Below are 16,970 nucleotides of genomic sequence, written 5' to 3' on the forward strand. Positions count from 1 at the left end.
TTCTTTGTCTGTCATCTTATTTTTCAATCAAATGTGATGAAGGAAAGTAGTGATAATGTCAATGAAATGGATAGTTCAAGTGGATTGCCACTTATATGGATATTCTCAATACTTATATGGATATCCAATAATATGGATATTCTCAAAATGTCTGTTCTAAAATTCCATTAATAATCTGATAAACTTGAAGAAGAGAAAGAAAACTTTACAAAAGCAGGACAAAGAAAATGTCAAGAGAATTTTATGCACCAGCAGTTATATAGTGTTTATTAATTATAACTAAGCCTTAAGCTGTATGTGGGAGACTTCTTATGTTTAAAATTTGACTTGAACTCCAAGTTAATTTTTAAACTAATTCCTTTAAAATGATGCTGTGATCTTTATGTTTAGCACCGTAAAGCATCCTCAGAGTCACATAGCCTACTTGACTCTTCTAATCTCATAGGAAGAAGGTCAATATTCTCAAACTTCCCTTGAGAGATAAACCACTGAAAACATCACTCAGTTATAGGATAATTTAGGTAATTAAGATCAATGTTAACTCTGACTTCAGTTAATTGTGATCTTAATGGAATCTGATGTACTAATAATGCTACTGAATGGAGGCATTTTTATCAACAAATGATTTCCATAAATACATTGCTAACAACACTGCAATCAGTTTTAGCTTCATCTGTCAACACTCTGTTTATGATGTATGTAAATATTTGCAGTGACAGTGAAGAGCTTTTCTTATTGGCACTGTTGCCATGTCCCACCTTAGGGGTCATGACCTTCCTGATTGTATCCAACCATTAAAATCGTACAACAATGTTAGAATTTTGTCATTTTGTCTCTGATATTCAATCCATTAATTAAAGTACTATTTAATTACAAATTTTAATGAAAATTTAATATTTAGCTTTGTTTCATGTTTTGTGAGCAACCCTAGTACAACCTTAGTATTAAACACTACCTGGCCATAATAAAGTTGCCGTTTGGATTTAAATAAGCAGATACATAAGAGCCTATGATTGGATCATTATTGCAGTGATTAAAATGTTTCAGCTGGCAACAATTCTTTTAACCCTAACTGATGCAGTGTGTAGCTTCTCATTTCTTAAACAACCATGTCGAAAGACGTATCCCGTGGTTGTGTAAAAGATGTTTAATAGTGAAAGTAAGAGCGTTTCCACATGCACAATGCGACGAGAACTTACAGGATTGGGACTAAACAGCTGTGTGGCCACAAGAAATCCACTTAGTGCGGCTAATCGGAAAAAAACTACTTCAATTGGTCAGGTCTAGAATCAGCAACGTTATGAGGCAATAAAATAAAGATAGCTGACTACCTGAATGTACTGAATGACCAGGTTACACCATCAATGAATTTTTCTTCCCTGACGGCATGGGCATATTCCAGGATGACAATGCCAAGATTCATCATGCTCAAATTGTGAAAGAATGGTTCAGGGAGCATGAGAAATTATTTTCACACATGAATTGGCCACCACAGAGTCCTGACCTTAACCCCATTGAAAGCCTTTGGGAAGTGCTGGAGAAGGCTTTACAGAGTGGTTCGACTCTCCCGTCATCAATACAAGATCTTGGCCAAAAATTAATGCAACTCTGGATGGAAATAAATGTTGTGACGTTGCATTAGGTTGTCGAAACAATGTTACGATGAATGCGCCCCGTAATCAAAGTTAAAGGCAGTCCAACAAAATATTAGAATATGCAACTTTTTTTTGTTGGCCAGGCAGTGTATTTTGCATAAAGAAAATGAAGCCTACATTTAGGACCATTAAGATTTTTTTGCATTTTTATATTATTTTTCAGGGCAATTGTTTTCAGTGATGATTCTCATTATCATAACACAGTAATATTTTTTGTTTGTTTGTTTGTTTGTTTGTTTTGTTAATGTATTATAGTTAAAACATATGCTGTTGTACAATAATTTTTTTATATTATTTTTTATTGAAAGGCAGTAAGGGAGTACTGCTATTATGTAAAAATGTTGTCATTCATGTATATGTATATATAATGATAATATATAATTTTTTCCACATTGCAGTAATGAGAATAACATAGTGACCACCTTTTTTGCCCACTGCGGTAATGAGAATTGGAGGGTAAAATGTGCATAACTGTCATGAAAACAATGTCACAATTTAATAACATTTAATGGCCCTAAATAAAATAGGCTTCATTTTCTATATGCAAAATTCTTATTTGTTATACAGTAGAACCAGGATGTTCAGAATCACCCAAATAATTTCATTTCAATTTTACTTCAAGCACAACATTCAACCATGTTACCCAAGTTATGGTATGAAAACATTATTAAACAAATATTTGAATTTCATTTATGGGAAATATAAGTTTATCAATAGCTACAAACCAACTGAAGAGATTGAAGTCTATCCCTCACATCCTCGTTGTCATTACTGTAAAAAAAAAAAAATCTAAGATGCTGCTGCTGTGAATTAGGTCTGGGAAAAAAATAAAAAAATAAAAAAATAAAAAAGATTTTGTGGTTAAGTAAATATAGCAGATAACATTAAGTATGTTCTACATTAAATCAGTTTGAACTTGAAAATATTAAGTAAATTCTACATTTGTACTCAATTCAAACATGTAAAAATGAATGCTCTAGCTAATAAGTAAATATTATTTATGATTGTTTGTTATCTTTACAATGCCTCATGAATTAATCCTAAAGTAGAAAATCTTGTCATATTTACTCGCTAACTTGAATAAATTTCACAGGTAAATAAAATACATTAATTTTACTTAACTTTTCAAAGCTGGTGTGCACTGTACTTGAATAATTAATGAGCTTGGTTTCACTGTTTGCAAGTTAAATTACACTGTTTTTATTGTTGATTTTGTTGTTGTTTGGTAACATCTTGATTTGTGAAGTCTAAAGTCAAAATTACATGTTCATGATCAATAAAATTATCTGTTGATTGTTATCATCATTGTGTTTTGTGCAATAATTTTTGAGGTCTGTACGCACTGCTCTGAATCTTGTTTCTGATGCCAGTAATGCAAGGTGATGCTGTCTTATTGGCTGTGTCTCGTTTGGAAGTCTGTGTCCTCCGGAGGTCGCATTTGTCGGCCACATACGTCATCGAGGCTGTCTCGTTTCAGAAAAGCGAGTAGGACACTCCGAATGCAGCCTTCGAATGTGACCTTCTTTCACGGGAATTCGGAGGATGCATGAGGTGTATGCTTAGTGGGCACTCACAACCCACAATTCTTTGCTTCAACGGAAATATCTAAAAAAATAAAAATAAAAAAAAAAAATTTAAAAAAAAAAAATTATATAATAGAGTATAGAGTATATAATATGTATAATTATATTAATATATAATTAAAATAAAGTATTAGACTAAAAGTACACTTGTAAAATCTATTTTCTTTTCTCTCTACATCATTATAACTCTCCTAAAATGTACCTCATACATTCCCTTCCAGAAGGACTTTGTTCCCTTCTCACTCTAAGAGCTCGTGCTTGTTAAAGAGTGGCGTGCTGTCATAGCAACCATGTTACCTTCCGTTTCCGATTGTCCTACGAAGGCCGTCTCGTTTAAACAACATTTTATTTAATGTTTATTGGTAGGAAGTTAGAAAATCACACAAATAAGGCCTATAAACTGTATTTAGACCTCATGATTTCTGCTAACAGGTCTGCTTAAATTGCAAACCTCATTACGAAAGAAAATTATTTATTTCTTTGGACCTCCAGCAGTTGACAATTAATTGTTTCTTTGAACATTTGTTGAAAAATAAAAATAAAAAATACCCCCCTTTTTTTTTTTTTTAGTTTCAGGCCTTATTTTGTACCCCATCCATGAAAGTTGCAATAAAAAAGCTTGCAGGTGCTAGGACCATCTCAATCCCCACAAAGCCAACAGATTTTAGGGCTATTTCCAAAAGCCTTGCTTTGGCACACACTGCACCAAATGCAATCACAGCCAGATTCTCTCTGGAATAGGTTGCAGCAATGGTCAAGTTCGCTGCTCTGCCATCCCAAGTGTCCTGGAAGTCAGGCACTCATGTGTTAGTGTGACTCTTAACACTGTAATTAAACTGCTGTCCCTCAAAAGTCTGTGAACATGAGAGTCCGTTCCAAAAGAGCATTTGAATGCCAGAAACACGACCCTCTACACTGCATAGCCTGATTATAGTGGTAATATTTCCCAGTCATCACATTTGCTGTTTCTTTTCTCATCTCTATAAACATCAGTGCTCAACATATTGCAGATATTGGTGGTGAAGTGTATTAGATTTTGGCAGCAATCAAATGAGTAGGCGAAATGATGATACTCTTCATCCTTGTTGCATCAAATGTGTTTGTACTTTTATAAGGCCAGTATTAGTGACAGTTATCCATTTATGCTGATCCAAAATCAGTTTTGAGGTTCATGAAATAATGCCATAGTTGAATAATGCCAAGGTCTGAGAGAGGAAATCGGTTGTTGATCAGCAAGGGTGGATCATATTTAGGTGGTGCTAGACTGCCATCTGCTGGTATTTGATTTCTTCTTTTGGATGGGCAATGTAACCATCTGTTACCATATTCCTTGATTATGTTAACCAGAACATCCTTCAAAATGTGTCTTTCCCTAACTGCTGTTTTGGTATACTGTAAAAATCTGTAACCTTTTGTTCTTTTCGATTCCAAGTCCATCCGTATGCAAGTTTAAATGTGGTTTAAAAGAAGCTCATTTAATCATGCCAAGAGATGGTGAACTGTTGCAAATTGCTGCTTATGTAAAACAGTAAGTGGTGCATAATATATCATAGATCACGTATAAAATATATCGTTACGTTATTTCCACAACATTTGTCACTGAGCTGCTGTGCAACCCAGTTTATAATACTGCAGTACTAAGCAGCTCTCATGTACAGCTGCAATACCCAGAGGCTAAGGTCAAATGGTCATTACCCATACTCCCACACAATGACTCATTCACTGCTCTCCCCTATTCTCCATCTCAAATAAAAACTTCCAGCTCCCAATCATGCAAAAGTGCCTTGACTACACTTCTCAGAACCTGTGCAAAGAAAAGCTTTATTACTGTGGGCCTACTAAACAATCATCCCAGCTACCTTAATTAGCCTACAGTGTCATGCATACATAAATATTAAAAAGGGAACATGACAGTAAAGTGCTTCCGTTTCAGCTATCTGCATTTGTTCATCAAAATATGGTGTTCAAGTAGCTTATATTCAAAGTAATGTGGAACGCTGTGTCATCCATTGAATTAAACATTTTACACAACAACAACAACAAAATAATAATAATAATATACCCTTTATTCAATACATAATTTATATTATTTATTTTCTATAATTTTTTTATTTTGGGTTTGAGGTGAAATGTGACTTGGACATGTTTTCATGACAGGAACCCATGTAATCTAAATGTAGTTACAGTAATTGAGTAATTACATAACAAAAACCCTGTTCTCCACTACTTTTAAAACTGAATTATTATTATTATTATTATGTATTAAGCTTTGAAACATTAGTGTAACAGTAGAGGGCTTCTGTTATGTAATTACTCAATTAATTACATTTTACATAATAATAATAATAATAATCAAGTGACATAATTCTGTGGGATGACTTACATTTTTTGAGTCATTTCTGCTAAGGTAAAAAAAATTGCGTTTGGTTGCTCCGCAGTTGTTTAGAGTATAATTTCCATATCCATTGCCGCCCACACAGTGACAAGCTATTCTGATCATCATAGCTACATCAGCACCCCTCCAGCAGCCCCAACTGAGACAGTTGCCCCACCCACCCCGTTCTAGTGAATGGACTATGTTAATGACGTCAGTACAGGGCGGTGTTGCGCCATTTTGAATATTGTGAGGAGTGTTGGAGGAAAGAGCGGAGAGGAGGAAATCTAGTAGGAATAAAGACAGGAGAGTTTAAGATTGCAGAGTGAACAAAAGGAATGCCGAAAACGGCTTCTTTCCCATAGCAATTTCATTAATTCCTAGACAAACTGTTTGCAGTAAAACAAACCCGGAAAAGTTCTCAGGACAGTTTTGATACCAAAAATCATCAGCAGCAAGCAAAGGTAAGAGGCGGATATGACGCAACAGAGGGCCCTAGCTCGCGATTTCCCTTCAAAATAAAACTAAAAGCGTCTATTAAATTATTAACAGAATTTTGATTTCCAAAAAAAAAAAAAAAAAAAAAATTGTTAGTGGATTTCATGTATTCATTATATGTCTTATTTGATTTGAGGATTTATTTATTTTGTGAAATACCTTGTAGTCTACTTTATACTAATTGTGATTTTGGAAGATAATTATTTAAATATTGCTTTCTCACTTTTCTTTTTAATATAGTAAATATTGTATTGCAGTGCTAATGTATATGATGTATTATATATTAGATCAAATTATCACTTAACTAATTTTTTTTTTTTTTTTTAAATTTATTTATTGTATTTTTTTTTAAACAAACTTCAAAAACAACATTTAAACATCATGTAAGCAGTAGTGGACTAAATAGAGCTGTTCAGCTTGTAGTCCAAAAACCCGGAAGAGAATTCACCATGTGTACCTCCTGTGGGGTTTTTGAATTTATGAGTAAAATAATGCCTGTGATAAACATTACTTGATGAAACGTGGACGTTTTGTTCTACAACATAAATAACACACAGTCAAACCTCAAACGTGAATTTTAAAGCAGCTGTGCATTATTTAAATTTAAAGTATATAAATCAATACAGCTTCAGAAGTGACGTTTGAGGTATGACTGTGTAATTTACAGTGGTCGACCAATATGGGTTTTTTAATGGTCGATGCCGATATCCAGAGAGCAGGGTGGCCGATTGGCCGATACAATGCCGATATATCACACAATTTAATATAGTAAATAACACATTAAAGTACAAAAAAAAAAAAAAATTATTTAGCACTATATTTACTCAATTTTACACAAAACTAAAAATAATATTGTATTTTAAATGGTAGATAGCAGTTTCTTCACATGAAGAAATTGTTAATATATTAGAAAGAAAGATGTAACAGTACACACAGTAGTCCAGCAACCATGGATTGCATGTCCACATTAGCAGTCACATTTACTAAAAAAATACAGAATCAAACCAATTGTACATGCAGTACATAGTGAATAAGACATTTACTTATAGCACATGTGAAGCGCTTTTACCTTGGGCTGCATCCGAAAACATAGGCAGCTGACTTGCTACCTTGCTGCCTAATCAGTTAATGGCTTAACTGACAGCTGTTTTGAATGATTGGAACTCTTTGAAATTCACAGTCACCCTGCAAAAGATGCGATAGAGTTTGCTCTGAGCTGCCATGGCAGCAAAGGGTTTTACAGCTTCTACCCTTTCTTTCCGAAGAAAGACAGCGGCTTTGGCTGATCCTAGATCTGAGACGCTTGAATCGTGTGCTGGCAAAACACCCATTCTAGATGTTAACTAAGAAACAGATCTTATCGCACATCCGCCCACGGGACTGGTTTGCGTCAATAGATATCCGAATTGTACTGCGCCACAGGCTGTTCTTGAGATTTGCGTTAGAAGGGATGACATATCAATTCAAAGTCCTTTCCTTTGGATTGTCTCTGGCACCTTGCATGTTCACGAAATGTGTCAATGCGGCGCTCACCCCTTTGAAGATGAATGGCATGTGCATTCTAAATTACCTTGACAATTGGCTATTACTGGCCCAATCAGAGGCTCTGCTATGCGAGCACAGGGACATAATACTTCACCATTTGAACAGCCTGGGTATCAATGTCAACTGGGCAAAAAGCACACTTTCCCCTAGCCAACAAATCTCTTTTGAGTGGCTCGACTTGACTGATTATTTGCTTTCACAGAGACAGCCCACTGCCGTCTTTGGTACTCCATGTCCCAAGCCCCGCTGGGAGTGGACGCCTTGGCCCACAAGTGGCCGACAACACACAAATATGCATTTCCCCCTATAAATCTCCTCCATGTTGTCATCAGCAAAGTCTGAGAGGACAAGGAAATGGTTCTGTTGGTTGCGCCGAATTGGCCCAACCAACTATGGTTTCTGGAAATTATGGAGATATTAGGCGGACATCCATAGGAAATACCGCTAAGGAGGGATCTGCTCTCTCAAGTGCATGGCACGATTTGGCACCCCCAGCCAGAGCTGTGGAACCTACATGTATGGCCCCTGAACGGAGCACAACGAACGAGCCAGAATTGGCTCAGTCTGTAATAAACACTATTTTGCAGGCTAGAGCACCGTCTACGAGATGCCTCTATGCACTAAAATGGTGTGTGTTTGTGGATTGGTGCTCTTTATGCAGCAAACACCCAGTGAATTGCCTCATAATGAAGATCCTTACATTTCTTCAAGAGCGGTTGGATGCAGGTCTTATTCCGTCAACGCTTAAGGTGTATGTAGCAACCATCTTAGCATTTCACACCCCAGAGGCTGGCTCCTCTATAGGCAGACATGATCTGATCATAAAGTTTCTTTGGGGAGCAGGGCGCTTGAACCCCCCTCGCCATACTACGGTTCCAACATGGGACTTGAGTCTGGTGCTGAGGGTGCTCACGAGCCCTGTTCAGACCTTTGGAATCTGTTGAGTTACGTGTGCTCTCTTTAAAGACGGCACTGCTGTTGGCTCTGGCCTCAGTCAAACAGGTTGGCGATATACAGGCGCTGTTGGCTGACAGTTCATGTCTGGAATTCGGTCCTGGGCTTTCAAAAGCCACCATCAAACCCAAAAAAGGCTATGTGCCTAAGGTGCTTTCCACACCCTTTAGAGCTCAGATAGTGCACCTACTAGCTTTCTCTTCTCCACCATCTAATTTGGATGAGGAGCAGTTAGGGCATTTATTATGCCCCGTGCGGGCATTGCACATGCATGTAGAGCGCACTCGCCAGTTTAGACTATCAGATCAGCTCTTTGTTTGTTATGGAGGATGCACAAAAGGCATGTCCGTCTCCAAACAAAGGCTATCTCACTGGATCGTTGATGCGATCGCCCTTGCTCATGAATCACAGGTTGTGAGATGCCCTATTGGCATAAAAGCGCGTTCAACTAGAGGCATGGCCTCTTCATGGGAATGGACAAATGGTATATCCCTACAGGATATATGCTTTGCAGCAGGATGTTCTTTGCAAAACACGTTCACGAGGTTTTATAACCTAGACGTGGCATCCATCACTTCACGAGTCCTCTCTGTCTAGAGAACTTACTACTCCAACACCCGGCAGGTGATCTTGAGCCCCTTATCACGGGCGGGCTACCTGTTACATTTTAAAACAGTCGCCTATGTAGGCCGCTACCCAATTTACTCCCACTAGAAGTCACAAGCACTTCCAAAAAAATTATAAAACCTCCCTCCCTACCTCTGGTACAAAGGGGTTAAATTATACAATGTGTATAATATGACTCATACACATCCTCAGACTAAGATTTACTTCCCGTCTGGTTTTCACCATGTGGGGTTATTCATTTTCATACACACTAAAGAGGTATTATACTAAGTCACCACCTGACGGGCCTGTGACTGTATATACATTTTCTTCTAAATGTTTTATACCCTGGTACGTGCATCCAAGTGTATTAAGTTATGTAGCGTGGTGTGATGGGACTAAGCATTCAGCAATGTCTCATAAACTGAACCGATATGGAACGTCTCCGGTTACTCTTGTAACCTCTGTTTCCTGAGATGAAGGGAACAAGACATTGCAAACTTAGCTGCACTTCTACTTCAGAGTTTCGATGTACGAGTGATGCGTTCTTGTCCTCAGTCAGAAAATTCTTAAGTAATGGTGTGTGAGCGCCCGCTTATATAGGGCAAATGCGTGCCTAAAATGTTGGGGCTCAAACACTATTGCAAATCATAAGATTGCCGTTATGATACAAAGGCTTCAACTAGGTTGTGGAAAAGGAATTCCCCAAAGCGTTCAGCACTGTCTCATTCCCCTCATCTCAGGGAACCGAGGTTACAAGAGTAACCGGAGACGTTCGCCTACAAATTGACGTCATGACTGAACAGCACTATAAAGTGAATATATCCCAATTGCAGTTTGGTAATTAAAGATTGACATCAGGGCTGTCATAGAACTGGTTTAATGTAGCAATAAATGTTATGGTCCTGATATAATTATATTAACTAAATCACTTAAAAATGGAGTTGTGTACTAGTGACATCCTTTATCTTTACTTCATTACCAAGATTGCAACATCATGTATCACTTAGGTTATTTATAGATAATGGATAGATGGAGTTAAGACAGATTGATTTATGTATTTATCTCTGAGATTGCAAAAACTCAATTATATGTACAGTTACAGTAGACACTTCAACAAATGTTGAGCCTACGTGTATGAATGACATATGTATGAATATATATTGGCAGAAAAGGTGTGTTAAGGGGTCCCTGCGATGAGGGGGGCCCACTAAGCCAACTTTCATTAGGCCCAGGGGGGGGGGGGGGCACCCAATTCACTGGATGAGGCCCCTAGTGAATTACACAATGTCAATTTGTTTACATTGTTTAATGCAGAGAATGCAAAAGAAATAAATTAAAACTGATTTCTGTATCTAATATTTGGTGGATTTAACTAAAGATCTCCCCTTCACATTTCACAGTGTACATATCCACGCGCTTTTATTTTGAAAAACAGCATTTCCGGCGACTCTCTTGGACTTCTTGTTCTGGTCTCTGCCTTCACACTGCTTATCAAGACTAGGGTCCAACATCGCCACTCTCGCCATGGCAGGTAACTAAACAAGTTTATGAGCTGCTCAATCGCTCTGTTAATATCAACTGATTTTATTTATATGATCCCTTACTTAAAGTGTATCGCATGCTGAGACTTGATTGTACTGAAACCATCATCAGCATTAGAGGTCTACTGACAGTAGCCAAGCCAGTTAGCTGCCTCGTTTCCCTCCAGTTAGACAGCAAATCAGCGAAACTGATCTCGATCGGAAGTCACTTATAATGGCACGATCATTTTCGTGTGTTTTATAAATACCGACCCTTCTCTGTGATCTTGAATATAACTGGGAGCCATGTTTAAGTGATGAGTTGCATATGGGTGTAAATGTATCTGAGTAACCCCCTCATCGTTTGTTAGCTGAGATGCGCGCTCATGCTGCGTGATTGTTTTAAAATCGAGTGTATAAAAATCCATCGACAGTCAGTATTATGTCCTGCTTCTTCACATGAGTGTATTTTAGCTGGCCTGATGTATAAATCTGCTCTTCATATCGACCTCGTTCAATCAGCTTCCCCAAACTAACGAACTTTAATCGGCTTCTGCAGAGTCATGTGCAGCTGACGAGCCGTCGCGCGCGTCTCACTGTGACTTTAAACCGCTAAAACCACCAAGATGTGAAATGAAAAAGTTGGATGATGCCTTCGGGTTTGAAATGTTTTTACAGATGGTTGCTCTTCAGAAATCTTTGAGAACAGCCGTGACACTAAAGGTGGGACGATTCCGTTAAATGCTACTGACTGAAGTGATATCAGCCCTGCACTGATACACACATTTCTTACTAGCGCCTTTTTATTTTTATATATATTTTAAAGACTTAGATATTAAAACATTTATAAAAATCAGACCCTTCCTCCTGAAAAACTTTAGTTCAATTAACATAATGTTTCTCATGTGGTTGTTAAAAAAAAAAAAAAGCCAAATTATTTCTTAACTTGGTCACTAAAAGACTAAACTCAGCTCAATTTAAGCGTGTTTTGGCGTTTGGACATTATACACACCCAAATGGAGAGATGTGTTGGGCGTTTGTTCGGTCTCTTGCAGTCACTTGTCTCTTGAACAAATCCAACCAGTTTCGAGCTGCCTCTCGAGATTTCAGCAGTCCGTATATCATTAGAAAATGACGCAAGCGCTATCATACAGTCATTATGTGAATTGTTGGGAGTGGAGCTAGTCATATTTTATGAGTACTTCCAAGGTCGTTGATCTGTTTGTCCAAGCAGGGAACTTTTTGAGGCTGACAATAGTGAAGAGTCGCAAGCTCTCTACTTCATTTCCTTAGCTTTTACTGTAGATCTTTTCCTCTACCATCTTTCAATATTATAATTTTTTCCTCATTTAAAAAATGTTAACTCCTAAAGACATTAATTGTAATTTTGCAGTATACACTGGCGGCATTTGGAATAATGCACAGATTTTGCTGTTTCGGAAAGGAAATTGGTACTTTAATTCACCAAAGTGGCATTCAGCTGATCACAAAGTACAGTCAGGACATTACTGATTTAAAAAACAGCACCAGCACTATTTGAAAAAAGTCATTTTTGATCAAATCTAGACAGGCCCCATTTCCAGCAGCCATCACTCCAACACCTTATCCTTGAGTAATCATGCTAAATTGCTAATCTGGTACTAGAAAATCACTTGCCATTATATCAAACACAGCTGAAAGCTATTTGGTTCATTAAATGAAGCTTAACATTGTCTTTGTGTTTGTTTTTGAGTTGCCACAGTATGCAATAGACTGGCATGTCTTAAGGTCAATATTAGATAAAAAAAAAAAAATGGCAAAAAAGAAACAGCTTTCTTTAGAAACTCGTCAGTCAATCATTGTTTTGTGGATTGAAGGTTATACAATGCTTGAAATTGCCAAAAAAAAAAATAAAAATTGAAGATTTCATACAAAGGTGTACACTACAGTCTTCAAAGACAAAGGACAACATGCTCTAACAAGGACAGAAAGAGATGTGGAAGGTCAGATGTACAACTAAACAAGAGGATAAGTACATCAGAGTCTCTAGTTTGAGAAATAGACACCTCACATGTCCTCAGCTGACAGCTTCATTGAATTCTACCCGCTCAACACCAGTTTCATGTACAACAGTAAAGAAAAGACTCAGGGGTGCTGGACTTATGGGAAGAATTGCAAAGAAAAAGCAACTTTTGAAACAGAAAAACAAATAGAAAAGGTTAGAATGGGCAAAGAAACACAGACATTGGACAACAGATAATTGGAAAAGAGTGTTATGGATCTTAACCCCATTGAGCTTTTGTGGGATGAGCTAGACTGTAAGGTGCGTGAAAAGTGTCCGACAAGACAGCCACATCTATGGCAAGTGCTACAGGAAGTGTGGGTTGAAATGTCACCTGAGTATCTGGACAAACTGACAGATAGAATGCCAAGGATCTGCAAAGCTGTCATTGCTGCATGTGGAGGATTTTTTTGATGAGAACCCTTTGAAGTAGTTTAAGAAGTTCTGAAAAAAAAATTTTAATAGTAATTTTTCACATTATTAATGTCCTGACTATACATTGTGATCAGTTGAATGCCACTTTGGTGAATAAAAGTACCAATTTCTTTCCCTAAGAGCAAAATCTGTACATTATTCCAAACTTTTGGCCACCAGTGTATGTAGAAAATCATGACCACTCACATTAAAATGAAGACTCCTATCATATCAGTAACTTTATAAAAGCTGTTTTATTTCACATGGAGAGGGTCCGCACATGGGGGCTGCCATGTTAGAATCACATGACCAGCCTAATACTACTCGCTAAATCTCAATAACCGTCTTGTTGTTTGACACTTTTACTCATTAAGTAATCATGTCTGACTGTGAATACTAAATTTCTAGAATGACATCTGAAACTGAAAACGATTGATTTTAAATGATGCTGCATCCAGCACGCTAGGTGTCAGTGCAAGTCCAAGATGAGACAAAGACAAGTTACTGAGTATACTTTAAAAAAAAAGGGGGGGGGGGGCATAAAACAGGTGTGAAAATATGTAAAAAGGTGGGTGAATAGAGGGTGGGAAGAGGTCAAGCACAACAATTCACTCATGATAGAAATGGCTGACTTTCAAAATGTGAGAAGAAACAAAAGAGTTTTGGGGCACTTTGCTGTATATCAATACATTTTAAACATGAGAAGAGTGAAAATGATTTACAAATCAAAGTTTTAATAATTGTGTTCAAACTTTTGAGAATGAAGTGAAAGCAGGCATTGCCACCAAAACAAGGACTGCTTAGAAACCTAATAAAAATTCATAGATATTCTTACAAGGAATGTCTCTGGTTTAATACAAGTTAAACTCTATTGTCAGCATTTGTGTCATAATGTTGATTACCACAGAAAATAATTTAAACACTTTTTCTAAAGAAAAAAATAATGTTCAGTAAGGAACATAGTTAAAGTAAACGGGTCCAGTACACAAAACATTAACTACACATTGTTTCAAAAGTACAGCCATAATAATTAAACAATACGTTTTGTTAATATGACTTTAATGTGATAAAATTGCTTACTAACTTTGTCTATGTGAAGTTGTCTAGTATTTCAACTTCGATGTCTTGATGACGGAGTGCTAGTAAACCCTGTAGGCCTAAATCCTGGTAACTTTCGCACTATGTAAAGGAAGCCAAAAAAAGAGTTGACGTGAGATTTCTGTTCAATCATTGTCTTCTGTTTTTAAACAAGCTGTCGTGTTATCCTGTCCATGATCAGAGACTTGCTGAGAAGACGCAATTAAATATGTGCGTCTCTAAGCTGCTTCATGTAGCAGAATTTCGGCTAACAAACTCGCTTGCTCCGGTCCGGTAATCGACTGCGGTCCATTCTGTGTAAAAGTCCGCTCCCATATCTGGGCAAGGAACCGTTTTCACGTCTGCGTGCCATTTTGAATTTTCTGCTGTAATGCGAGCTAATGCATGAGGCAGCACAGCAATTGGATGGAAGTGTTTCTCTACTGCTGACCACAACTCAGAGTTTACACATACACAGATGAGCCAAAACATTATGACCACACACAGGTGAAAGGAATAACATTGATCATCTCCTAACAAGGCCACATGTCAAGGTCTGGGTAGATTAGATTGTAAGCGAATAATCAGTTCTTGAAGTCAATGTTTTGAATGCAGAAGAAATGAGCAGAAGAAATGAGTAGGAGTAAAGACCTGAGTGACTTTGACAAGGGCCAAATTGTTTTGGCCAGAGACTGGGTCAGAGTATCTCCAAAAAGGCAAGGCTTGTGGGGTGCTCCCGGTCAGCAGTGGTGAGTACCTACTGACAGTGGTCCGAGGAACAAACCACAAACCGGAGACAGGGTGTTGGGTGCTCAAAGATCATCGATGCATGATGGCAAGGAAGACTATCCCATCTGGTCCGAACCGACAGAAAGTGTACTGTGGCACAAGTCACAGAACATTTTTATGATGGTTACAGGAGGAATGTGTCACAACACACAGTGCATCGCACCCTGCTGTGTATGGGGCTGCGGTAGCTGCAGACCAGTCAGAGTGCCTATGATGACCCCAGTCCACTGTCAAAAGCACCTACAATGGGCACGCGAGCATCGGAACTGGACCTTGGAGCAGTGGAAGAAGGTTGCCTGGTCCAGTGAGTCCCGTTTTCTTTTACATCACATGGACGGCCATGTATGTGTGCTCAGTTTACCTGGGTAAGTGATTGCACCAGGATGCACTGTGGGAAGACGGCAAGCCGATGGACGGAGTGTGATGCTCTGGGCAATGTTCTGTTGGGAAACACTGGGTCCGGCCATTCATGTGGACATCAGTTTGACACGTGCCACATACCTAAAAATCGTTGCAGACACCTTTTCATGGCAATGGTATTGTCTGATGGCAGTGGCCTCTTTCAGAAGGATAATGCGCCCTGCCACACTCCACACATTGTTCGGGAATGGTTTGAGGAACATGATGAAGAGTTCAAGGTGTTGCCCTGGCCTTTAAATTCCCCAGATCTCAATCCGAATGAGCATCTGTGGGATGTGCTGGACCAACAAGTCTGATCCACAGCAGCTCCACCTTGCAATTTACAGGACTTAAAGGATCTGCTGCTAATGTCTTGGTGCCAGATACCACAAGACACCTTCAGGGGTCTTGTTGAGTCATGCCTCGGCAAATCGGCGCTGTTTTGGCGGCATGCAGAGGACCAACTGCATATTAGGCAGGTGGTCATATTGTTTTGGCTCATCAGTGTATACCTCGTATTTTATGACGTTGCAAATTTTGGTTTTAAACCGGAAGAATGAAATGGCAAAAAAAAAAAAAACACAACTCTTAACAATAAACATAATTGGTGCTTTAATTGTTTTCATTGATGTGCAATGTGTATATATGTCAGCTAACATCTAAAAAAATGAGTTTTGGGTTTTCATGACCATTTACGCTTGGCCTCAGATTGTGCCCTTGTCCACGTTATGTATTTTTTCTTGAAGTGTGTGTTGCAAAAACTTGAACATGCTTTTGTTTCAGGAGCCGGAGGCGGGGGCAACGATGTGCAATGGTGCTTTTCGCAAGTGAAAGGGGCGATTGATGATGACGTAGCCGAAGGTGAGTACCCACCCGAATAGTGTCAGCATATGATGGCATGCCCATGGGAGTCTGTTCACTGACCGTCTCATACATATTGTACACAAAACTTACAAGCTCCAATTGTATTGCCTGACTGCAACTGCAAGGAGTCAGGGCATTTACCAGTACACCATGAAGATCATGTGTTAATGGATTTAAATTCTTGATATGAGTGCTTCCAAGAAATAAATAATCGCTGGATTTGTCCTAGTTTGACAGATTTATAACATCACGTCTTTGATAGATACTCAGATATTTGTTTAAGGCACTTAGTAGCAAGTAAACTAGATTTTCACGAACACAATTGCATATACTGCTTTGTATTTTGAGGTATATCTATACTTGGATGGACTGGTATTCTGATCATCAATGATCATATTCTATACAAATTTTGTTATTAACAATAAGCAACTGCTTGATGTAACGGAAGTAGTTTCCTGTCAACATCGGCCAAAACGGCAGGATGTGTTGTTGGATTATGTGACCTTTCATTCGTCAGACCTCGCTCTCCAATAATCCTTCAGGTCTTATCCAAAGAACACCTATCAGAGCTTAATCTCCCAAATTTAGACACTAAACTCATGTTCATGTTAAGTTCTCTGCAATGCAGAGCACTTTGTTGTAAGCTTC

General features: G+C 38.2%; 1 protein-coding gene across 1 annotated transcript in view; it reads left to right on the forward strand.

Moving 5' to 3' along the window:
- Window positions 1-5,864: 5,864 nt before the first annotated feature.
- The window catches only part of LOC127433343 (serine/threonine-protein phosphatase 2A 55 kDa regulatory subunit B alpha isoform-like), a 38,521-nt gene continuing 27,415 nt past the window's right edge, over window positions 5,865-16,970 (forward strand). Inside the window, exons 1-3 of the mRNA XM_051685156.1 lie at window positions 5,865-6,076; window positions 10,619-10,749; window positions 16,242-16,319. Coding sequence (XP_051541116.1) covers window positions 10,743-10,749; window positions 16,242-16,319 — 85 coding nt within the window. The 5' untranslated portion in view covers window positions 5,865-6,076; window positions 10,619-10,742. The remainder of the gene's footprint in view (window positions 6,077-10,618; window positions 10,750-16,241; window positions 16,320-16,970) is intronic.

This window comes from Myxocyprinus asiaticus, chromosome 43 (genome assembly GCF_019703515.2).
Source record: "Myxocyprinus asiaticus isolate MX2 ecotype Aquarium Trade chromosome 43, UBuf_Myxa_2, whole genome shotgun sequence".
In the NCBI taxonomy this organism is placed as follows: domain Eukaryota; kingdom Metazoa; phylum Chordata; class Actinopteri; order Cypriniformes; family Catostomidae; genus Myxocyprinus; species Myxocyprinus asiaticus.